General features: G+C 42.7%; 2 protein-coding genes across 6 annotated transcripts; both read right to left on the reverse strand.

Annotated features, from left to right (window-relative positions):
• Positions 1-916: 916 nt before the first annotated feature.
• LOC103482061 (transitional endoplasmic reticulum ATPase) lies at positions 917-10,411 on the reverse strand. 2 transcript variants are annotated; one of them, XM_081605538.1, is made up of 19 exons: positions 10,040-10,405; positions 9,640-9,751; positions 9,388-9,560; positions 7,977-8,119; positions 7,749-7,879; positions 7,037-7,168; positions 6,833-6,935; positions 6,148-6,281; positions 5,930-6,065; positions 5,722-5,834; positions 4,888-5,052; positions 3,662-3,784; positions 3,359-3,571; positions 3,097-3,275; positions 2,882-3,011; positions 1,909-2,067; positions 1,581-1,732; positions 1,357-1,488; positions 917-1,281 (listed from the first exon to the last, which is right to left on the reverse strand). In XM_081605538.1, the coding sequence occupies exons 1-18, from the start codon at positions 10,060-10,062 to the stop codon at positions 1,377-1,379; spliced, it is 2,433 nt and encodes an 810-aa protein (XP_081461664.1). In that variant the 5' UTR covers positions 10,063-10,405; the 3' UTR covers positions 917-1,281; positions 1,357-1,376. The 2 variants fall into 2 exon arrangements, with proteins under 2 accessions (XP_081461664.1, XP_081461658.1); XM_081605532.1 differs by having other exon boundaries at positions 5,722-5,830; positions 5,930-6,281; positions 10,040-10,411.
• On the reverse strand, positions 10,359-23,436 carry samd1b (sterile alpha motif domain containing 1b). Of its 4 annotated transcripts, XM_081605554.1 has the most exons (9): positions 22,140-23,436; positions 19,133-19,379; positions 18,510-18,625; positions 17,365-17,413; positions 17,165-17,276; positions 15,755-15,869; positions 15,548-15,652; positions 11,500-11,595; positions 10,798-11,354 (listed from the first exon to the last, which is right to left on the reverse strand). In XM_081605554.1, the coding sequence occupies exons 1-8, from the start codon at positions 23,286-23,288 to the stop codon at positions 11,527-11,529; spliced, it is 1,962 nt and encodes a 653-aa protein (XP_081461680.1). In that variant the 5' UTR covers positions 23,289-23,436; the 3' UTR covers positions 10,798-11,354; positions 11,500-11,526. The 4 variants fall into 4 exon arrangements, with proteins under 4 accessions (XP_017162144.1, XP_081461680.1, XP_081461676.1 ...); XM_017306655.2 differs by lacking the exons at positions 10,798-11,354; positions 11,500-11,595 and adding an exon at positions 10,359-10,463 and having other exon boundaries at positions 22,140-23,433; XM_081605550.1 differs by having other exon boundaries at positions 10,798-11,595; positions 22,140-23,435.
• Positions 23,437-23,731: the final 295 nt, after the last annotated feature.

The raw sequence follows: 23,731 nt of genomic DNA on the forward strand, positions 1-23,731 counted from the left end.
ATCCATAAAAAACAAAAATAAAACAATTGCTGGGGAGATGACAACTCAAACAATAGGCTGATGTAGGTATACCACCCATACAGAAATAAGTGAAGTGCAGGTCTGCATGTATTTCACTACGGTGGCAAACGACCATTTGTAAGAAAATAGTTAATTTTAAAAAGCTACATTAATCTGGCATTCAGAGGGATGTTGTAAATTCTGCCCCAGCTCTAACCTGCAGTCAGTAAACAGGTGTTCTGAATGTCATATTAGCCGAGCAGAAAAACAGAAGTAGTGAGTGGAAGCAGCTGAAAGTCAGTAAAGTTCAATCCGTTTCCAGTGGGATTTCAGGCAATACGACATGACTGATACACAACAGATGACAGCACCTTTCTGCTTCGGAGACACATGGCTCCAAAAGGCTCGTTTTGTCGGAAAAGCGGTTTTTAAAATGACCAGTCTGCTCTGAAAACCAAAAGAAAGAGCTTCATTTGATTTATTTATGTTTTATGCTTATCTTTCATTCTCTTTGGCTTGAAAATGTCAATGAGAAGACTGTCACACACACAAATGTGTGACACTCATGCTTTTGAGTTTTTATTTGAGGCAGCAGTGAAAGAAAGTCTTTTGTTTTTAAGAAATGATTAGAAGAAATATCAACCAATTCAAAAACGGCAGCATTTAAAACAAAAAGTGGCATAAAACAAGGTAAAGAGGTTGTTCAGAGTGTTTTAGGAGGTGTGATGGGTCTATTTGTGACTCGTTTTCTGTTTCACTTACTTAAAATATTTTAATAGTAATATCTGGACCCATAAAATCAAATCTTTGGTTTTAAATTTTTAAGATCACTCAAACATATTTTAAAGGATAATGAATATGTCTAGATATATGACCAAGTATCACTAATGTATTAAAGCAGAGAAATTACCATCTGTTTGGAGGTAGGCCATCATATGCATCTTTATTATTTCAGCACAAAGTATTTTCATACATACATAGTATTATTTTTTCAAAACGTCTCGACATCCGGTATGACATGAAAAATGAATATTAATGCAAAAGACTAGATGACTGAACAAGAGGCCAGTTTATGTTCTCTTCATAACTTCCTGAACAGTTAATAAGTAATGTAATGCAAATAAAACAAATCAATATTTATTTACTACCATTACTCTAAACAGTCACTGTATCCTTATACTTTTACATTTTATTGTAAAAATGTTATAGCTTCTATCAATGTAAGAGAGATTTAGACAAACACTTTTCATTTGACCTCTTGCTTCTCTTCTTGTATCGAACCATCATCATCATCATCATCATCATCATCATCATCATCATCATCATCATCATCATCATCATCATCATCATCATCATCATCATCATCATCATCATCATCACTGGTAGAGGTCGTCATCCCCTTCCTCTCTGTACAGACTCGGCCTCTCCGATCCAGAACCTGGCCCAGACCCCTGACCTCCGGACCGGGTTCCCGTAGCAGACGGAAACCTGGAGGAAACATCTAATGTAAGAACTCTGGACGAAAATGAAAACAGAGTCAGGTGACCTGTGGCTGCTCTTCTGCAACCCGTGTGGCGGACCTGAAGTTCCCGAAGCCTCGGCTCTGCTGCAGAGTCTGAGCAAACATCTCGTATTTGCGGATGTCGTTGTCGCTGACGGAGCGACGAGCGAAGCGCATGGCCTCTTCAAAGTGGTCCTTTCTGATCTCTGGGACCGGGTCGAAGTCCTCGTCCTGTGAAAAGATGAACACGGGATTAGCTACAAAGAGGCTAGATCAGAAACCCTGAAGGTCCCGGGACGCACAGCACCGAACACAAAGCCCAAAACTGGTTTGAGATGTGAGTATAGATGTGAGTATAATTCAGTGGAACGCAGAGGCCAAATGGAAGAGCAGCAGCGACGACTGACCATGGGGATTCCTGGTCTGCTCTGCCTCTGACGCTCAGCCTTGATCTCGGCTTCGATGGCCTCCCGGATGGCCAGCTTACAGGCGCGCTGGCAGATCTCCGTCAAGTCGGCTCCGGAGAAACCCTCAGTGATCCCAGAGAGGAACTCCAGATCCACATCCTGCAGGTACAGAATCCCACACAAAACGAGGCAGCAGAGAAGAAAAACAGTCATCAAAATGCTACTTTTCTCTGGGTTTCTACTCTGCAGCAATCAGCAGGTAAATGTTAATGTTTTTCATCATGACATTAAAGGTCAGGACATTACAGCCACACCCCTTGAACTTTTTCACGTTTGACCCATTCTGGTTTCTTTACACCACTAATCTGGAGCAAACAGCCAAAAACTGAGTTCCTTTAAATCGGGGCTAAAAACCCCACCTGTTTAGAGTTGCCTTTGATTAATCATAACAGGAACATTGATCAGTATCCTTCATGCATGGAAACTGTGGTCTTCTGGCGCTCCAGCCATTATTTTCATGTATTTATTATTTATGTTTTGCAATGTTGGTCTTCAACCCAACACAGTGTTTAGCCCGTAAAACAAAAGATTACATTTTGTTCTAATCTGATCAGATTACCCTCCCCCACATGTTTGCCTTTCTGTGTCTTTCTGCAAATGTCTCACAACTGCCTTTTACACATTTCAAATCATTATTTGTAGATAATTTGTAAGAACACTGTCCAATTATGTATTATTTTCTGTTGGTTTTGCAAATAAAAGTCCCTAAAATACGCTGGACGAACAGATTTTTCCTATGGCGGAGGTCTAATTTAAGATTTAATCTGATAAAGGAGGGAGTTAAACCAGGCCTTGTTGCGTCCATCAACAGAAATCATTTAACATTTTAATTCATAATTTACCTCTCTTGGTTCGTTACGTACAGCTACATGCCAGACGGATCAAATGAGAACTGTGTCTCTGCAGGTCTTACCCGTGCAACCGGTGATTTGCGCAGGTTGGCTTTCAGAATGGCTGTGCGAGACGGTTTGTCTGGAAGTGGGATGTAGATGAGCTGGTCCAAACGGCCCGGCCGCAGGATGGCCGGGTCTATGATGTCAGGTCTGGTTTGATGGGAGGAAAGGAGCTCAGCACGGACTTCACGTCTGTTCACCCATTATTCACAGCAGACATGCAGAGAGGCGGCACCTGTTTGTGGCGCCGATGATGAAGACGTTCTTCTTGTCCGACATGCCGTCCATCTCGGTGAGGATCTGGTTGATGACTCTGTCCGCGGCTCCGCCGGCGTCCCCCGCCCCGCCTCCCCGCGACTTGGCAATGGAGTCCAACTCGTCAAAAAACAAGATGCAGGGGGCCGCCTGCCTGGCCTGAGGCGCGGAGGAAAAATTACCAAAAAGGTCAGACGACAGAAGCTCCAAGAGTCGATGTTCACCGTCAGAGACCTCCCCACCTTGTCAAACACATCTCTGACATTGGCCTCCGACTCTCCGAACCACATGGTGAGCATCTCAGGCCCTTTGATGGACACAAAGTTCGCCTGGCACTCGTTGGCGATGGCCTTCGCCAGGAGCGTTTTTCCGCAGCCCGGTGGGCCGTAGAACAGCACCCCACGGGACGGCGTCATCCCAAACTTCAGGAACTTGTCAGGATACTCCACTGGATACTGGAGGAATCAGTAAGAACATGTGTGGGTCGTCTAAGGGAGCTTGGACTGTGACTGCAGTGCAGAGTGTGCTGTGAGCGTTTCCTCCACCTGAACGAGCTCTTGGAGTTCTCGTTTGACCTCGTCCAGACCACCGATGTCCTCCCAGTTGACCTGAGGGACCTCTGCTACGGTCTCCCTCAGAGCTGATGGGTTGCTTTGACTCAGGGCCCACTAAAAACAATTCAGTTCAGAAGTATTCTTATACACAGCATTGTCTTTACATGTCTTCATATTGTGATTACAAGGAGTCACACTTTCCTGTGATATTCTAAATTAGTCCATATTATTATTTCATATTTTAACTAAGGTCTATCAAAGCTTTTCCCCCATTTTTACCAGATTTTATACCTGACCACAGAACTGAGTACAACTTAGAATTTTTCATTGATTCACTTAGAGAAATTATTACAAATGTCTAAACATCCAAAATTTACATTTTTTCATTGGTCATTTGAGTTGCTGAACATGTAGGCAATTGTATGAAAATGCCTACATTTTCATATGTAGGCATATGAAAATGCCTACATAAGAAAATACCTACATATGAAAGCTTAAAGAAATTAAGCTTAATGTTTTAAGCTTAAAAATAGCTTAATTAAAAAATTAAGCTATTTATAAGCTAAAAAAAATATCTTAAAATGGCATCTTAACTCAAAAAAAAACTCTCAGGAGGGCTACAGTATGCAATTCTTATAAAAAATATAAATATGCTTCTTACATATTTATTTAAACTGTCTCTATGCCCTGACTGCATGATATGAGACAGATAATCTGTGAAAAGATTGAGCTCCTCCAACCAGTCAGTGCCTAGTGGAGGGTCTTGGCGCTGCCAATCCTGCTCCTGTACACGCTGCTCAATGAGCTAACGACCGAGAAAAAATTTACTGTTCGTAATCGGCCATGCTACCGGCAGGTTGTGCTTCAGGGTACCAGAGAGCATTGGTGAGGGTGTGAGCATCTCATACGTGAGGGTGATTGACAGCGCTAAGACTCACCTCCTGCCTCTGATTGGTTGTTTTTGACTGAGCGGTGTGTTTCTGTAGTTAGCACTGGTAAGACAGAGAAGCTCATAGATTATCTCTCTCACATTATGCTGTCATGACATAGTGACAGTTTTAACAAATATGTAAAAAACAAACATTTTATATGTTACACACTGCAGTTTTGAGGAAATTTTAAAAGAAAAAAATAATTCTTATCTCACGGGTAGCAAGAAAGCCACGAAGTAAGCTTCGCATGTTAACACACAGCCTGATTACGTGTCGCATATCAACCTGGAAGTCGTCCATGGTGACGGCCAGAGAGTTGAGCAGGTCAGCGTCGATAGTTTCGTCCTCCAGGTCGATGAGCGTCATCTTCTTGCGGATCGCTTGCAGAGCAGCTTCAGAGCACAGGGCGGCGAGGTCGGCGCCCACGTGTCCGTGTGTTTCCATGGCGATCTGACATCAAATTAGGACACGTAGAAAGTCAGAGTGACGGCAGAAGGATCTACCAGCTAACAACCGATGTGGAGAGAGCAGGACTGTTTCTTATTCACATCTATAAACATCTCAGCAAGTTTCACTGACTTTTAAGTGCGGAGTTTTTCCGACTGCCTTTGTCATTATCATCCCGTTAGCTGCTTTTTGAACTTGCAAGAGTAACATTTAAAAATGAATTTTAAAATTTTAGGTCTCGAGATTATTAAGTAATGCCTCATTTGCATGTAGTCTCACTGCTATTTGCTGGGAAGGAGCTTATTTTATTTTATTTGAGGATAAAATTGTGGAATAAACTGAGGTATAAACACGTGTTGTTACAACATGCTTATAAAATCTGCCTGAAGGAGTCAATGCTGCTTGCATATAAAAACACAATGGAAATTCTAAAAACATTTTCAGTTTTTTACTTTTAATCAAGAATCATTTTATTCCACTACTCAATTATGTTCTGTTTTGTGACTGACGTTTTTAGTTGTGATGCGACAAAATGGTTTAAAAACCAAGACTCTGTAACTTATTAGCTAACGCACTCCTGATTTTAGCATGAAATGTTAGATTTTTACTGAAATTATTGTGATTTTTATTTTATTTATTTATTTATTTTTATTTTTTGCAGTAGCAGCTCACCTTTTCCAGGTCAACATCATCCTCCAGCTTCATATTCTTGGTGTGGATCTGCAGGATCTCCAGCCTGCCGGTAGAATCTGGGATCCCGATGTCGATCTCTCGATCAAACCTGCCTGGAGAGCATCGGGGTTTCCGTGAATGCATCTGAATGCATCAGTGTGTGTTTCTGCGACACGTGTGTCGTGTGTGTGTGCGTCTCCGTCCTGACCGAAGCGCCTCAGAGCGGAGTCGATGCTGTTCGGCCGGTTCGTCGCCGCCATCACGACCACGTGAGCCCTTTGCTTCAGCCCGTCCATCAGGGTCAGCAGCTGCGACACGATGCGCCTCTCCACCTCGCCGTGAGTCTGCGTACGCACCGTCACACAACACATGCCAGAGGACGGCAAAGACGTGTCGGTTTCTGATGGAATACCTGGACGTGCTCACCTTCTCTCTCTTGGGAGCGATGGCGTCCAGCTCATCGATGAAGATGATGGCCGGAGCGTTGCTCTCTGCCTCCTCAAACGCCTTTCTTAGGTTGCTTTCAGATTCCCCTGCCAACTTACTCATGATCTCAGGACCTTGTGATAGAATAAGCAGGAAGCAAGCAGGTAAGTGAGAAAGAAAAAATAGAAAAAACTTGTTAGTATGGATGGGCATTTATCGTATCGTTTATCACTTATTGTGATAAATTTCCTGTCATGATAACAATTTGAATTTATTGTTGTTATGATAAACTCCAATTAATAGTCTTTAAAACCCTCTAAACTGTCCGTATTGTTGGGATTGCAATTGTTACTATTTCTTTTCCATTTTGTTCAATGAAAGTATCAATAAATTTCTTTATGTGACTGGTGTTGTCATAGTGAAGCATAGCACCAATAGGTACGTTTTTCCAGAGCAGTATTTGCGGTTGTGGAGTTATGGTTGCTATGTTATGCAGACACACCAACAGTTATCTAAAGAAAAAGTAATAAATAGTTCACATTGTCATTTTTATTGTTGTTACAATACCATCACAAATTTTCTTGATAAAACTTTAAGTCCATATTGTCTCACCGCTCTACTTGTAAGGCGACGTTTTTCCAGCCCTTTGCAGTGTAATACAATTAAACGACGGAAAACGACTCACCGTTGATCAGAAAGAAGAAGGCGCCGGTTTCATTGGCGACCGCTCGGGCCACAAGGGTCTTCCCTGTACCTGCTGGGCCATAAAGCAGGATACCTCTGGGGGGCTGAGAGAGACGACAGACAACAAGCAGTAGAAGTGACCGACAGGATGTGAAGACAGCGGCTTTATGCTTGGATCGGAATGACAAGTTTGAGAGCGCCACACCTTAACTCCGATCGCCTTGAAGAGCCCGGGGTGCCGGAGAGGAAGCTCCACCATCTCTTTGATCTGAGCCAGTTGTTTCCGACAGCCTCCGATATCGTCATACCCGACATCGTTCAGATTCTCCTCTTCATCCTGCCACAGAAAGCAGGGAAACCCAGGACGCTCCGACGACCGGGCGGAGACGTTTTCTTAAAACATAACAGGCTTTGACATTGTTTCAGGGGAGGAACCTTTCCGTTTAGGCTGCGCTGTTGAACAGCTCAGATCCAAGGATTTAAGGTGCAGGACTTAAAACCAGTTTATAAATATTTAAATATTACACACAATGCTTGGAAACAACTGGTTCTTTTTCCCAGATTTTTGTCACGCCACATGCATAAAATTCCTAATAAAATTAGTATTTTATTAGGAATTTATGTCATAAAGGAGTACAGCATTTTGCAGGTCAGAAAGTTCAGTTTTGCTCTCATTGAAAGTACTGGCTGCCCTGGACTTTATTTGCAGGTGTCAGAGTAAAGGGACTGTATGTAAATAGAAAAAAAACGACTGGTTTCAGGTGTTTGTTTAACTCACATCCACTTCTGGAGGGTTCCTACATTTTCTCCACAGCAACTCAAAGAAAACATGTTCTGCCTCCTGACTAGAGGTAGAACGTTTTCCTTTCCTGTCACCCCCATCACATGCCCCCTGAATGCAACGCCTTCATACAGACCTCTCTTTTTATCGGCTCTCCTTCGCAGTAGATGACGGTGTCTGGGGCGACGATGCAGTGAGGGCTCGGGTCCGTCTCCACCACCTTGAACTCTACAGCTCTCATGCTTCCCCGCACCAAGAAGATGTCGCCTGAAGACAGCACAGTGCTGTCAGAAACACTCAGAAGATGAAGTTTCTGTGACTCAAGGAGCCAGATTTTTGTTTTGGTACAATCCTGTCTTCGTACCTTTGTGCACCGGCCGGTACGCCTCCAGAAAGTATGGCTTGAGGAAAACGTCAAAGAGGTTCCCCGTCAGGCCCTCGATGGTGTCGTCAATGGGGAGGAGGTGGATCTTTTTCCCATACTTGATGTCAGGGCAGGCGTGGATACTGGCATGTCAGAAACATGAACTTTTGTCACGTATGGCAACCTATTTCATCTATCTACATCTGTCATGATGTTAAGCCACAGCGGACTCCTGGAAATTTCCATTTGGGATCAACAAATTCACTCGTCTGTAATTCCAAATCATTCACAGAAAATTTACATATTTGCTGATTTGTTTTTTGTAGAGCATATATAAAATATCTCCCCCCCCCAAAAAAAAGTGGCTTGGGAAGCTGAAATACTTAGAAGCAATGCTATTTCACATGCTATTACTCTGACGCTGAACTGTTCATCCAGGCGGTGGCGTTAGCTTCTGTGGTAGTAGCAAGACGGTTTCCCCTTTTCGTCTTATTGCAGATGAATTTGGTATTTGTGCTATTAAATTAGATCGTTTTAGATATTATTAGAGGGTTTCTCAAGGTTTAGTGGATTTCATCCATATGCTGATAATTGTGGCCCCTGACATTCATGATACCTGGAATCCACTGTATATTAATTTCCATAAATGAATTGTTGCGAGAAAGGACAACAGAGACGGTCTCCAAAAACACCAATTTGATTACTTTGTTCTCACCTGCGTAATAATCTAAAATAACAACAATAATAATAATAATAATTAAAAAACGGTTTGAGGAATATATATATTAATTGCACAGCAATTTCTATGCAGTCTTTCACAGATTCTATTTTAAAAACCCATCAAAAACAATTAACATTTCAATTAAAGAGGGCTACTAATAAATTAAAGCAAGACTCAAATGTATTATTTCAACTAGTAGTTATTCACTCCTGATGAAATGAGGAGGAGTTGTCGTGAGGGACTGATCAACCAATCAGAATCAACCAATCATTAAATCAGAAGCCATGTCATGCGATGGCATGTTAGCCAAATAATAAACCAATTCACTCCCCCCTCTCCCTAAACTCTCTTTGCAAGTCAGGGATATTTTTTCAAAACCAAAAATATCAACAAATGCGATAGGATTTAATTTGTACGCCACTGTTTTGGCGCCCGTCTAGCATAGCGCCCCTATCCATCGCATACCCATTTTTTAAAGTTTTATTTTATTTTTTTGCCCATCTTCCCAGGCATCATTGAGGAATGTCGTAATAAAAATACTGAGCTAGACTGGCTCACAAATTGAGAGAATGAGAGTTTGTTTAATTTAAAGTTTCCTATAAAATGGAAAATCTTGTTGGTAAAAAGGTCAAATTCAAAGTGTGTGTGTGTGTGCGTGTGTGTGTGTGTGCCCTCCACACAGATCTATACCTGATGACATCACCGAGGCGAACTCGCAGGTTGTTGCGCGTCACCCTGTTCATCCGAATCTTCTCGGGCCCGCAGGTGTCATCCGTCAGGACGATGCACACGGTTTGCCGTCGCTTCCGTCCTCTCAGCACCACGGTGTCCCCGCGGAAGAGCTGCAGCTCCTCCGTCTTATTCTAGCGTGGAGACGCACAGTTCTGAGAGCAAAAACAATACTTTCGTGAATCTGCTGTCTGGATTCACGCAGAAACTCACCTGCGACAGGCTGACAATGCTGCTGTCCTCGTTGAGCGCTTCGTCCACAATCAGCCTGTTCGGTCTGTGTTTCTCCTTCAGGATGGCGGTGGAGAAATCCTCTCCCTTCGGCCTTCCAGACAGGAGACACATTGACACGTTCACATGCAGCCCCACATGCTCCACACTCAAAGATCTAATTTCTTCATGTGACTCTGAGCCGTATTTAGAAACTCTCTGGCTCTCCGCAAAGCAACTTTTGTTTTTCACTTTGATAGACCTAAAAATATCTAAATTCATCAAAGGTTTTGATCTTATTTTGGAACATTTGATCTCTTTTATAAATGGCTAAGTCCTTTAATCTGATTTTTTTTGTTTGTTTTATTTCTATATGTTTAAAATAATGCAGCTGTTTACTCACTCTGCTCCTCCCGGGCCTGGCATGTCTCCTCTCCTTCGTCTTGAAGATTCAGATAAGCTCAATTTTACGCTGCAGAATATTCAACACAGTCGGTCCCTTATGTTTCAAAGCCTCGAGCTTTCTGTCTGATCTTTTTAGTCTTTGGTGAGCTGCTTTTGTTCTTCAGAGGCCAAAAAGTTCCCAGCTGAGACTCCCAGCCTTTTGTTTTATTTTTTCCTTTTTCCTCACTTGTCTTCAGTCTTCATGTTTGCAGGAGCCTCGCTCTGCCTGGGTGACATAAACACGTCCGTCTGCTTCTCCTGTTATAACCCCAACATGAGCGCCCACACACACGCAGGGATCCCAGGCTCTTTACCTTGGAGAGCGTCCCAAAGCACACGGTGCGCAGACAGTGTGAGGTTTCCTCCTACCCCTCGCTCCTCGCCTGCAAAAATGTAAAACCGAGAGCTCAGCTGCTCCCAGCAGCTGCTGAATATTCATGTGTCCAAATAAATTCTGCATAGAGATTTCCTTTTCTCCTCAAAATAGGAGCTGTGTTTTGCGTCATCTCCCGGATCAGCCACGTCTTTTTTTTTTTTTAATTTATTTGTTATTTTTTGTTGAAATGCGAGCTGCTGTTGTGTCCCAGCTGCTCTGAACCGTCACCGGCTCCCTTCCTGACGCACTGAGTGCTTGTGTTGGGTATTCATCGCCTGGGTCAGAGTTTGGAAAGGGGCTTAGGGGCAGTAGCCCAGGGTGGGGGGAGGGATGCGGGGATGCAAAAAAAAAAAAAGTCTCTGCTAATATGAAAATCATGGGCTCATGTATATTCTATTGAAATACTATTTGACTTTTATTCATTTATCTACACTCAAATGTTTGAAAACGATTATCTTTTTGGGGACCAAATGGGGGGAGCCATCGGTCACGTTTTAAACCAACCCTCCATCAAGTCGTATCTGCAAATGTGTAAACCTACCCAATAATATTTCGCAATTTGCATGAGATTAGGGCTCTAAAAGTGGCTGCAGCCCAGGATCTCTTATCCTTCTAAATCCGGCCGTGTTCATTGAAAAGTCTATTGCTTTGTCATGTTGCAACGACAAATCGGGCTGGGATATTATGCAGCAGTAATTCAGCCCTTTGATACCACCGAGCTAACAGACAGAGTTAACCATTGTATTTATGTAAATTTAAAAAATGGCCGTCCAATTACATTGACAGTTCAGAAGAGGATAGTATGAATGAGAGAAGCAGGTGGGAGAATCTATTTGCAGCTGTTCTTCATGATCTTGACAAACATGGACTTTAGAAGAGTGGCAAAAAGAATCCATAGCTGAAAGAAAGTCAAAGAAAGCTATGATAAGAGACCAAAAGTTTGACATTCAGCCTAAAGGCTCACTGACGGCAACAGCAAAAGAAATAAAAATAAATCACAGAACACAGCAACGGACTGGCGACCTGTCCAGGGTGCAGCTCACCTCTCGCCCGTTGACCGCCGGAGATATTCACCAGCGCTTCTCCCGACCCCAAGGGGAATGAGAGTGTAAGAGAATGGATGAATCCTGCACATCAACCTGAGTGCAGCATCCAGAGACAGAGAGGTTGGTTGGAGTTGATGGGTTTACTTAGATTGGGGGAGTGAAATAGTATACAAATGCCGAGAAAACTGATCAGATTTTTAACAGTGAAAACCACGTCTGATATTTCTTCCAGTACAGATTTGCTCTCCTTTGTGTTCTTTTCAGTCACATAAAGTTCCAGAAGCATGCACCGAAGTTTGCGGTCGTACTGTGACAAAATGTGAAAATGATGCGTGAATAAATCTGCAAGGCACTGGGCACACAACTTCTACACAGCAGCATATGTTTTGCTTAAATTTTTTATTTTTTTTGCTTTTATTTACTAAAATTGTTCTGTAACAAGAAACAAATGACAGGAAAATCAACCATTTTCTACAGTCTGAAACGTGGCTGTTCTCTCCAAACGGGTTCCTCTTATCAAAATGAAGTGACAGAAAACATTTTGACAACGAAATAACATTGAGGAATAAAGCAAGAGGTAGAGAAAGTGCAAAAGCACAAACAGGAACACGTCTCAGGGGAAATTATTGACAAAACAAACCGATGTGTAAAAAAAACGAGTAAAGCAAGAAAACTTAGAACGGGTGCTGAGGAAATGGGTGGTCTGCTCCCATGATGCCACCAGGAGTGTAAAAACGCATTTTAATATTTGTTTGCCTCGCTGATATTCTATTGTTCAATGAGGACTTTACAATGCAAATATGTGTTCAGTATTCTGCTGGTTTTGGTGCATTTTCCATTACTTTTTCAAAGGCCAGAAACATTTTAAATGAGGTCAGACCACACCAGTGATGTGCGATGAGGTTCATTGCTGGTGAGGCACTGACTTAATGACTTATAGCCTACACTATGCATGTTATTGGACGTACGGAAATTTCGCCCAGGCATACAAAGCTGGGGGGGCAAAAAGACTAATCTTTTACATGTCATCCATAGCCGCGTTAACTCAGCGAAACTTAGAAATGTGGGTATTAATTTCGTGCTATGATCCACAGCAAAGGGAAAGAGGTATTCGCCATGCTACACGCACTCGTTGCCATAGCAACTGACAACAATGCCACTTCATGTTTTAGGATTTAACACCAAAAAAACATTCAAGAATTTTGCACACAGAAAAGAACATTTAGTTTGTTGTTGTAGTACGTTTTAGGCTTAATGTTTTATTAATAAATAATTGCTGTGGTAGATTACCAAGCTACCGCTTTACTGAATTATTTAGACATACAAACTGTAGCCCACAAAACGCACATTTCATTTAAAAAAACTAAACAAAAATCTTATTTTACATCTTACATCTTATTGCTGTCTTACCTTTACTTATCAATGAAATCCATGCACCGCTAATTCTGCACAAAAATATCCGTTCATCCAAAGCCAAGTCTATCCTCCCCATGTCTTTTCTACTCCGTTTGAGAATCATCAAACTGTCTCTAAGTAAAACTTTCAGCTCCGGTGTTGGTCTTCCTTTAGTTATCATCTCCTGCTTCAATTGAAAATCCACTTTAGAAAACTGTTTAAGTGTAGAAATGTAGTCTTTCATGTTGACGTCGGAAGAGAGAAGAAAACAAATATAACGCTGTACTTTACTTATTTACTGAATGGCTAGCTCCATGTATCTTACTCTACAGTTGTGGAGTCACAATATCTGAGATCATGAGCGCCCCCTGCTATAAAGCAAGAGAACTGCCTGCCTCACCTCGAGTGTGTTCTCTGTCGTTTCTGATTGCTCCGCCGCACACAAAACACGATACACACACAGTTATTGGTGACAAAAAAAAAACACTGTCATTATATACATGAGCTAAATTATGGAAAATCAGTCCATATATTAAATGTTTTTTAGCCATTTTATTGCCGGCGTACAGACAGGACGAACATGCTGTCATATAATGTCAGCCAGTGCAGTTAGCGAGAGGTTGCGCAATCCCAGGTGAGGCTCAACTCGCTGCTGCCTCACCGGCTTCGCTTCTGAGCATTTGAATGGGAAAATGCGAAAATCCAGCGATTTTGAAGAAAAAATAATCAGAATTGGTTAAGCTATGTAAAAAATAGGTACTTCATAGTACAAACCACATGGTGAAAAAAGCAATATAAATGATTTTATTACTATTTTTCCATGATGACAGGTGAGGCTCTGCCTTACCTGCCTACCCAGACCTCACGTCACTGGACCACACCCATTATTTGACTTACTTTAATTGACATGTAAATTGATCGCTGTTTTCTGTATGCTAACTTATAAATGTCCACCATGTTTAAATGCTAGCAATCAGAGTCCAGTTAGACCAAAAGAATCTCACACTTATACTGTCACGTAATTTGGCTTTTTTTTTTTTTTTTTTAGCCAAAATAAACAAAAACAACTAAATAAATGTGGGTTGGACGTGTAACCCAGACAAATGCAAAAATCTTCCGTTGTGACGCTTTCAAGAACCAACCGGCGAAGACGATGAATAGATTCATATGTCTGATCTATTCATATGAAAATTGTGCCGAACATGAGCAGACTTCAGCTCGTTAGCTACAGCGGGATCGCGGTTTTCTTCGCTACATAAAGAGTGTCGCATGCATGTAAAGTCAAAATATTAGACAAACAGAAAATATTATCTCAGTCCATGAAAATTTATTGGTTTGCTGCTGCAGAGACTTTGCGTTATTCCTCTTGATCCCTTAGATAAGTCCAAATCCAGTCCTGGGGGAAATGTGGCTTAATTACCTCTGTAAGCAGTTCTGCAAAGGCTTAATAAAGACTAATTTGTTTAAATGAAATGTTTAGCCAGGTGAGCATTTAAAACATGCAGAACATTGACATTTGAGGACTGGAAGTGGACAGCACTGCTTCATGGAAATCATTCAGTTCTGATGATTTGCTTTAAAAAAATCAGTTCAATCTGTTTTGGATTAAACTTTTACACTTGGATATCAAGTTTTAGTTCCTGCAGTTCTGCTTTGGACCTACATTTAATGAACTGCAGGTTTTGGTATTTTTTTTAGTGTTTAGTTTTAAAACGTCTAGTGGGTTTTTTTAGTGAGCTGTCACAACAGCATACACATAAAAAATTGAAAAACAACCAGTTTGAAGCAGTTTTGTTCCTCCTTTTTGCAGACAGAAACTTAATTTAGAATTATAAATCAAAGTTATGTAAAGTAAAGAGTATATTTGCAAAAACGATTCCCTGACGTCAGAATCTAAAAGGCCCAATCGACCAGAACAAATTCTATCTGATCACTTTATGGACCTTTAGTTTCCAGCTGTTCATGTGATGCTTTAGGCGGCAGATGAAAAACATCAGCCCTCAAATAATAACCTTTAAAAAAAAACCGAGAGAAAACACCGGCTGGCTATGCTGATGAGCTCTGGGTCGACATAAACACAAATTATGTAACCGTGACGCTTCAGTCCAGCTTCAGGGTATGTAAAAAAAATCTGCTTCTATCTGAGCTGCTATTTTTGTTTTTCCACTACGCTTCTTCCATATGAAGAAGAATCAAACTTACAAGCATGAAGCTGTCCTACCACAGACCTAAAATTTAAACGTAACATGGATTCTGAGGCGATGTGCACAAAAACACAAACTATCTTAAACAGATTAATTAAAACAAAAAAAGTGCTGAAATTTTTTGAAAATAAAATAAAATACCTTTTTGTGTCTGATCTATTCATATGAAAATGTTCTGATATTCTACCTTGTTTTTGGCCATCATTTGTGCTTCATTCAGTAGAAAAATCCTCCTAGAAAATCCTGTGAAATTCCTACACAGACTAAACAAAAGCTGAGCCGTGTTTGATTGATGCTTTTCTCAAAGCTTATATTACCTAATGTAAAGACATGCATTTTTCTTTCTTTACTACTTGAGCTATATTTAGATATTAACATAACAGTCTGAGTGTATTTTTTGCGTCATCGCAGCAGTCATTGTCCTCAAAGTGTGTTTTCTGCAGAACCTTGATGTGACGCTCGTAGATCTTGAGGGCGGGTCCGAGTTTGATCGACAGGCCGGTCAAAACGTCGTTGCGTTGCATGAGGAGGAGAGACTTCCCGTCGATTTCCTGTGGAACAGAGCACAGCAGAGAGTGTAGCAGGTCTATGGAGTCTGCAACAATTCAACAGACGCAGTCTCTGGCGCCCACTACTGGCAGAAACAGCCTCACCTGGGTCCTGAAGGCCGCCGCCTGCTCGGGGAAACCCACGGCTGTGAAATAACTGACCACGTCAGACACGGTCCAGTCCACCGGGCTTACTCTGGTGCTGCCAAACTTCATGTGCCTTTGGGTAAAAAACAAACAAACAAACAAACAAAGAAAAATCAAGTTGGACTTTTATAAAACCCACTGGGTAGAGAGAAATCATGAAGCCCAGCTACAGGGGATTTTAAAAGTGGGATTAAAAGCGACATTAAAAGAAGATTTCCATGGCTAATGTTGCACATACTGTCCACAATTCAGTTGAAAAACTACTAAATATGTTGGGTGGGAGTGGGGTATGAAAAATGTCAGATAACCCAGTGGTCACACCTTTAAGCTAACACTTTGTTGAATCAACTTCATATTTATTTTCAGCAGTCAGTCTTCCTTCAGTTGGCCATCAGTTTCAGTGAATATAGAAAACAGTATAAAGTTCAGCCATCGTAGTAGAAACTTTCTGATATTTGCTTGTTTGAATATTTTAGCTAAAGCCACGGTTTTAAAATGATTTCAATGTACAAAGGTATAAGTCAGGAGAAGGGTGCAATATGGAGACGGCCCTTGTCAAACTGTTCGATCTACATAAAAACATACTGTGAAAGAACCACAGTGCTGGTTCTGTTCTTCGGTGCAGCATTCAACACTGATATTCTAATCGGACAGAGCTGGATTGGACTTTCTGGTCCGGTACTTGACTGGATCAAATCTTACCTAAACAGGGACTTTTTCGTGTCAGTCGGTAACTTCTCAGCAGAACGGACAAAAGTCACATATGGGGCCGCCCTTGGGTTCCATCCTGGGACCCTTCTTATTTAATATCTACATGCTCCCACTTACTCAGGTTACAACATGTCATAAATTAAGGTACCATAATCATAAAGAGGACACACAGAGCTCTACATTACAACGTCACCAGGTAACCATGAACCCATTTGAGTGCTGAACAAATCAACGTGTGGATGTGCCACAACTTGATCAGAAACAGAAAATAAACTGAAGATATTATCTTTGGACCCAAAGAGGAAGGACCTAGAGTCAGCACGGGTCTTATTACAACTAGAAACCAGCGATCAGGCCTGAAACCCGGGTGCAGTGATGGACTCTGACATGAACCTTCAGTCACATAAAGACAGTTACAAAGTCGGCCTTCTATCACCTGAAGAACATTTCCAGGATTAACAAATAAATGTCTCAGCAAGAACTAGAAAAAATCGTTTTACACGTGGATGAAATTAAGTTTTGACCCAAAATGTTTGATTGTTGATGCAGGAGGAGGAATGTTACTTTGCTACATCCGACAGAAAATCTGTGTGGTCAGCAGGACAAAGGCTGTGGACGTAAGATACCGTTTTCATCTACAAACGGCTATTTACTCACCCTCGGCTGCTGTCATTAGCGCCTCGTTCCTCGGGGAGGCTGGAGTCCCTCGGGGAGGCGGTGGGAGTGAGCATGCAGGACGAAGCACCGATCTCTGTTTTATACTCCAAGTCTACCGGGGAAATTTTGGGACAAGTGTTATTCACACCAATATGCGCAGGTACACTCAGGTAGTGAGATATCGGAGAGGGGAAGCTTACTGCGAAAGCTCGAGGTGGTGAGGTTTATTTCATCGTGGTGTGTGTAGCCCTGTGTGTGGAGGAAAAACAAGTCAAACAGAATCCAAGGAAAAAGCGAGCATCCAGAGCGATACAACCTTCCTCTGAAACAAAGGACAACAGGAGGTGGCTGCATGATGATACAACTGCAGCGGCACATTAAGACCATCTGCTGTGGGCGTGTGAATGATGATGCGTTGGCCATGAAGTGCGGGGACGGGGGGAGCCCAGTTTGCCAAGGTTGATGAGTCACCCCTCAGTCAAGCGCTGGAGTGCGCCCGAGTTCAACTGGGTCTTTCTGTTTACTTTAAAAAATATATGAAACTCTCTTCTACTAGGAGGTGAAAATACAACCGTACTCATTGACATGTTAGCTATTAGATCATTTTACCCTCGTTCCAACTGACTGAACTCTCCCAAATCACCTAAAATTTCCTCGACTCCTCAAATAGGGAAACTCAACACCTAGAGTATCACTTTATTCTGGCGTGTTAAAACAAACAAAATGAGGAAAACACTTTCTTGTGAGATGTGTGTATGAACCTATACGGTGCTGTGCGAAAGTATTCGTACCTACTGCACTTTTTCACATTTTGACTAACAGACTTCGACTGGCTTTATTAAGATTTCACGTTAAAGACCAACACTTAGAGCTTAGCTGCTGTGAAATGGAAACAAAACGTTGTTTTCCATCTGTTCCTAATTCTGAAAGGTGAGTCACGCCATGGAAATCAGCCGCTGGTATTCTGAAACGTCTAATTAAAATGCATTGCAGCTGGAGGTCATCTGATTCGTAAATAAGAGTAAAGCTGCGTTTAATTTCATCTCAGGATAAATAGTTCATTTATGGCTTGTGAAAATTAAATATTTGGCCTGTTAGCAAAACGATTCATCATTTCATTCAACTGTGCAGGACGAGAGGCGCATCTGAAAGATGCAGGACTCTGGCCCTCTAGGAACGCGGTTTGAGACCACCACGCCAGAACTATCCGCTGCCAGATACTTACAGCATCAACCTGAACACTACATGACATTTGTTTGATTGAAATCGGAAGCTAAGCCACCTTATTTTCATAAAATAAATCCGCCAGCGATGGAGGTGAACTGGTTTGTCTGGACGGACTCACGAGGTGATCTGAGGAGAATGCTCCCTCCTCGGAGGAGGCACCGTTACACTCAGACCACGAGGCTCCGTCGGCAGGTGGAGAGCGGGACTCTGGAGGAAAATCAAGCTCACACATCCCTGAAAGGCGACACAGGAAGACAGAATGTGTATTTAAAGTATCACTTCTGCTCACTCTTCAAAACAAATAAAAAAAGACGAAATTTGATACAAATTTAAACATTAAAGAAAGTATTTGTTTTCTTTTGGACTTTTTCACATTTTTGCCCCATCATAGCTATATCAATGTATTTTAGCATAGTGCATAATTTGCAACGTTTAATTAAAATGAGAAACAATTTTATAAAAATTCATCAGAAAAGCAGCCAAGTTATGCATTCCCAGCTCAGATGGGATAATCAGTGAATCAGACAACTATTAGCTAAATTTGTCCTTCATAGAAAAGTGTCAGGAATAAAGACAGAGGTCTTATTTCACAGTTATGCACTATTTCTATTAGCCAATCACCTGAAATCCCAACAGGTTTGTGGCAAAATGTGAACATTTTCCAGTACGAATACTCTTTTTTTCAAAGTTTAAGACATTTGATCATGTAAAAGGAACCCGAACTGATAGCTGAACACGGACCTTTTCCATCCTCCCTCTGCCGCTGAGGGCTCTCCTCCTTCAGCTCCCTCGGAAAGCCCGCATCTTCTCCGCTTTTCTCAGCAAGTCCAGCTTCGGTTGTCATGGCTACCGGGGAAAGTCCTCCATCCTCATCAGAACTCCTGGGATCATCATCATTGTCTTTCTCTTCCTCCTCTTCTCCCTGGCCCTCCTCTTCCTCCTCGCCGGTTTCCATGGGCTCGCTCTCCGGACGGGCTGGAGGTGGGGACTGTAGAGACAAAGTGAACATGTCCTCTCTCTCTTATTTTGTTTTTCAAATTCAAAGAGATAAAACAGACACATAGCCTATCAGAAATAACGATCCGCCCACTGTAGTAGTCTAGTCAAGTTTTCGCCTACGGGGAGAGAGAAGAAGCGGGGAGCAGAGTGCGCTGTGAGGGACGGTAGAAAGATTTTAATGAGGCACCGAGGGGAGGAGGGAAAAAAAAAACACCAATAAAGTCGATGCCGAGTCCCTCCGCCGGGCTCAATGCGCGGCAGCGGCACGGCTCAAGTTTTTTTTTTTTTTTTTTTTTTTTTCTTCACAGTCGCCGCCTGCCGCGCGGCCTTGCCCGGACGCGAGGCGCGCTCCTTTCCACACAAACTTCCAACAAAGGGAAACCAGAAGGACGGGGTGCCGGACACCATCTGGACGCGGCCTGAGAGCGCTGGACGGCGGTCAGCGCGCAGCGAGGCGGGCGGCGCTCCTCGCGCTGGTGTCCTGGGAGCCGCCCGCTCGTCTGCGCGTGCAGCCCGCACAATGAAGCTAGCATCTGATTCGGTGCTCCACTAAAGGGCTATTCCGCTGCATTTCATGACTCTGAGCTGCCGCGATGGGCTCTAGCCGAGCTTACATACTTTGGATCAACATTAGATTATTTTTCTTCTTTTGCTCTTATCTTTGGTTTGTTATTTTGTTTTTATTTCCTTTTAATTCCCGTAAAGCACTTTGTATTGCCTTGCTGATGTATAAATATATAAATAAAATTATATTTACCTTTACCAGCTGAGAATTCAAAATCATTTAAAATGGCCAACCTTGAGTTGGACTGTACTTTGCACCCTGCTGCTTCTTGCCAAAAACAGTTTGCTGTTTACGAAAAAGACAGAGGGTTAGCAAAAACGTGTGTTTTGTTTTTTCTTCTCCACTAGACGTCGGTCAAGATTGAGATTATGCTTATTATTCCAGGTTTATCGTTTAGAAAACCTTTAGTCAATTTGTGTGATGTAAAAAAGAAAAAACAATGCTATTTTAAAACTTTGCTGGGTTTAAGACCATTTTGCAATAGATTCACCTTAAAATCTATACACCTAGACAAACAGATTATGTAAAACAGAATAAAATTTTAAAACTTTTTTTTCAACATATGCAAAAACTGAAGAAAAAAAAACACACAAAAAACAAACAACAATTAAAGCTGTTTAGCTGCTTGACACAATTTAAAACTTTGTTCATTTCAAAATCTATAACACAAAGGAAACACCGAGAGGAAAACATGTTCTGACAGACCTCAGGAAATACAATGTGAACACAGCGCTCCCATTATGAAGCATGGTGGTGGTAGTATTGTAATGTGGGGATACATAGAGCTAGTTCAAATTAAATCCAAGTTGTAAACACTCTCTTTAATTAAACTGAAAAAATCTGCATTTCAAGGCTTTTCTGGCTTTCTTACATGGGGCTAAAACACATTGTTTAACGTCTTGTTAAACAATGAGCAAGAAATGCAGGGGATGATACATAAAGGTCAAAGGTGATTTGGAAAGCTTTTGTTTAGATTGGAACCAATTTACACGAGGCACATCTTAAAAACTGCTCCTCTTATAGACAGGCTAAACCCGTCTACAACTTTAATAAGTTTTTTTTAATATTAATATTATTATTATTATTACTTTTAATACAGGAAATTTGTCCAAGTTCAGCCAGTGCTCTTTTGAAAGATGAATAAAATACTAAGTGATGCAAAAAGAAACGATTAATTCACAAATAACAAATAGCATTTGCATAATCTGCCTTCGGTGTATTTGGATAAATTAGATGCAGCCTTCTTTTTTTTAACACAACTTTAGTCTGTCTTGCCTAAAAAAGTCACATCATTTTTTTGTTCTTTTTGTCCTTTTTTTTTTTTTTTTTTTACTTTTTTAATAATTGAAAAGAAACAAATAAACAAAACAAAAAAAGGATTCACTAATGTCCAAAGCCCAACAATCCCCTAAAAAGCTCATTTTTGTTGCAGTTTAAACCCTTTTGTAATTTTCAACTTCTATTTGAAATAGTTAAAGGGTTCACGTACCCCAAGTTGTTTTCTATAATTTGATATTACCGTAGAAAAGTCCTGTCTAGGTTTGACCTACATCTAACAGGTTAAGTTTTTAAGATGTTCCTCTCCATATCTTACGCTAGGAATCCACCTATCGTCGCATTTTTTTGTTTAATTTTCACAAGTTAAAACGCGATTCACAAACCGCGTTTTAAGGGAAACATACTGAGCCTGAAAACATTCCAAGTATTTTAGCTCCAAGTTGTTGAATGCAGCGGAATAGGCTTTTAGTGGAGCACTGAATCGGATGCCAACTTCAGCGCCGTGCAGCCCGCACCTTTTGTGCAGAAAGCCGACACACACGCACATGATCCGCCAGATGCAGCGCAAATAAAAAGAGAGAGAGAGAGAGAGAGAGAGAGAGAGAGAGAGAGAGAGAGAGAGAGAGAGAGAGAGAGAAGAAAAGACGCATCGAAGTAACAATGAACCGAGTCTGAGAACCGAAAAAAATAATCCCGACTGAGAAGAACAATGTAATAAAAACAGGCTTATTTGAACAGCAATGTAATTATTTATCAACCTATAAGCCCGGCGCGCCTCGGTGCCACGCGTGCTGTTTTAAAAACACCGATCATTAATTTATGAGCGAAGCCCATCGAGGCAGATCCACTCAGTTCGCTTCGTGGCGACAGACGGGACAGACGTGTCAGAAATAATAAGTTGCCCACCTTCTTCGCTGCGCGCTTGTCCTGCAGTGCGCTTCTCGCAAGTCTATCGGCGGACGAATCACTCGGCTCGGGCTCGTCCGGCTCCATCCCCCGCAGAGGAAGAGTGATGTTCCCGCAGCGCGTCCTGCGCAGCATGCCCCTCTCCACCTCTCGCTCCATCACCACTTTGACTTTGCCTCGGGTCAGCTTCTCCTCCGACAGCCGCTCCTGGCTGCTCAGGTAGCCCAGGATCTCCTTCAAGCCCAGCGGCTTCACGTGGCCTCGGGTCGCGGCGGCGGAGCCCCCGCCACCTCCTCCTCCTCCTCCTCCACCTCCTGCTGCTCGGAGAGGCTTCTCGGACAGAGCTGCCAGTTCGCGCAGCTCGGAGTTGGCGTGGCGGTGCGCTGCTTTGGTGCTTCCTCCTCCGAGTCGAAGTTTGGGCTGGCCAGACTCGGTCTGCCTCTGTGTCTGGGCTTGGCTGTCGCTCCCGGAGTAAGTTTGGCTTCGGGTGTCAGCTCCAGACAGACCGGGCTTCGTTCCTCCGCCGGACGGAACATCCTCACTCCGGTCTCCGGTGCCCGCGCCGCGGCTGACTCCGAGCGGCAGGCAGCCCCCCGCTCCCTGCTGTCCTAATCCCTTGTCTCTCGGTGCACTTGCTTTCTCCTCTTCACAGCCGCTCCCGACAGCGCAGCTCGTTGTTGCGCCACAACTGAGGCACCCGTTTCCGCTACCCGGGCTGGAGGCAGGCTGGAGCTTTTTGTTTCGACTGCCGACTGATGTTTCGGCGCGGGGATCCGGCTCCGTCTCGCCCTCCTCCGGGTCGGTGAAGCTGTGCGCGCTGTCGCCGTTGTTGTTGTTGTTGTTGTTCGGATGATCGGGTTTGGTCCGCTCCCTCGGTGTATCCACGCCGCCGCCGAACTCGCTCCGTTTTCTGCTTTTCCTCTGCACCTTGGCCGCGTTTCGGTACGATATCGATCCCTTGTAGCTAACTTTGAGCACCGTCTGCTCCTGGATGAGTTTTTCCAGCTCCGTCCTGGTTCGGTCTGGGTCTGACCCGTGTCGCCTCCGGACCATTCGACAAATCCTTTCCAGATCCGGACGGGCTTTCCTCGAACGGAGAGAGTCGATAGTTTCCAGGATCCACTCTCGGTACTTGTTGGGCTCGGACATCTTCTCTCCTTTGTGGGTGCGGACGGGGCTCGGCCCGAGAGTGCGTCTTCTTGTTTCACCGGTGACGCTGTGCCAGAGCTGGGAAGCCAAAGTGCGGCGGTACCCCCCACACCCCTCTCTGGCTGGAGAACTGAGGACGGAAGTCTATGGCAAGCCGTTGCTGTAAATATTCCGTATCTTTGACGAAGAATAGAATATCTTCATCTTTATTGCCTCAAAGTGGGGAAATTCAGGTGTACCTAGTCACGGTAACAAATTTTGTGGGACGATAAATTGTCCCAGAGGTCATTGCGATAAACGATAATATTGTTCTTTTCAGCATATTTTCAAGTAATACCATGGTAATGATGGCATACAATGAAAGAACACACCCTTAAAGATAAAAAAAAATTAAACATGGAAATTGAAAGACATTTTAAATATCTAACATAAGTAAACAAAAC

The sequence above is a fragment of the Poecilia reticulata genome, chromosome 1 (assembly GCF_904066995.2).
Source record: "Poecilia reticulata chromosome 1, P_reticulata-male-v2, whole genome shotgun sequence".
In the NCBI taxonomy this organism is placed as follows: domain Eukaryota; kingdom Metazoa; phylum Chordata; class Actinopteri; order Cyprinodontiformes; family Poeciliidae; genus Poecilia; species Poecilia reticulata.

What these genes read in the sequence shown, in the direction of transcription:
- LOC103482061 (XM_081605532.1), bottom strand. Translation starts at nt 10,062, where the DNA reads ATGCCAGGCCCGGGAGGAGCAGA. An exon ending in GTACCGGCCGGTGCACAAAG is followed by an intron (nt 7,880 to 7,976) that starts GTACGAAGACAG and finishes TGCTGTCTTCAG; the next exon opens with GCGACATCTTCTTGGTGCGG. An exon ending in ATGATGTTGACCTGGAAAAG is followed by an intron (nt 5,053 to 5,721) that starts GTGAGCTGCTAC and finishes ATTTGATGTCAG; the next exon opens with ATCGCCATGGAAACACACGG.
- samd1b (XM_008399229.3), bottom strand. Translation starts at nt 23,288, where the DNA reads ATGTCCGAGCCCAACAAGTACCGAGAGTGGATCCTGGAAACTATCGAC. An exon ending in ACAAGCGCGCAGCGAAGAAG is followed by an intron (nt 19,380 to 22,139) that starts GTGGGCAACTTA and finishes TTGTCTCTACAG; the next exon opens with TCCCCACCTCCAGCCCGTCC. An exon ending in GCTAATGACAGCAGCCGAGG is followed by an intron (nt 15,870 to 17,164) that starts GTGAGTAAATAG and finishes TTTTACCCAAAG; the next exon opens with GCACATGAAGTTTGGCAGCA.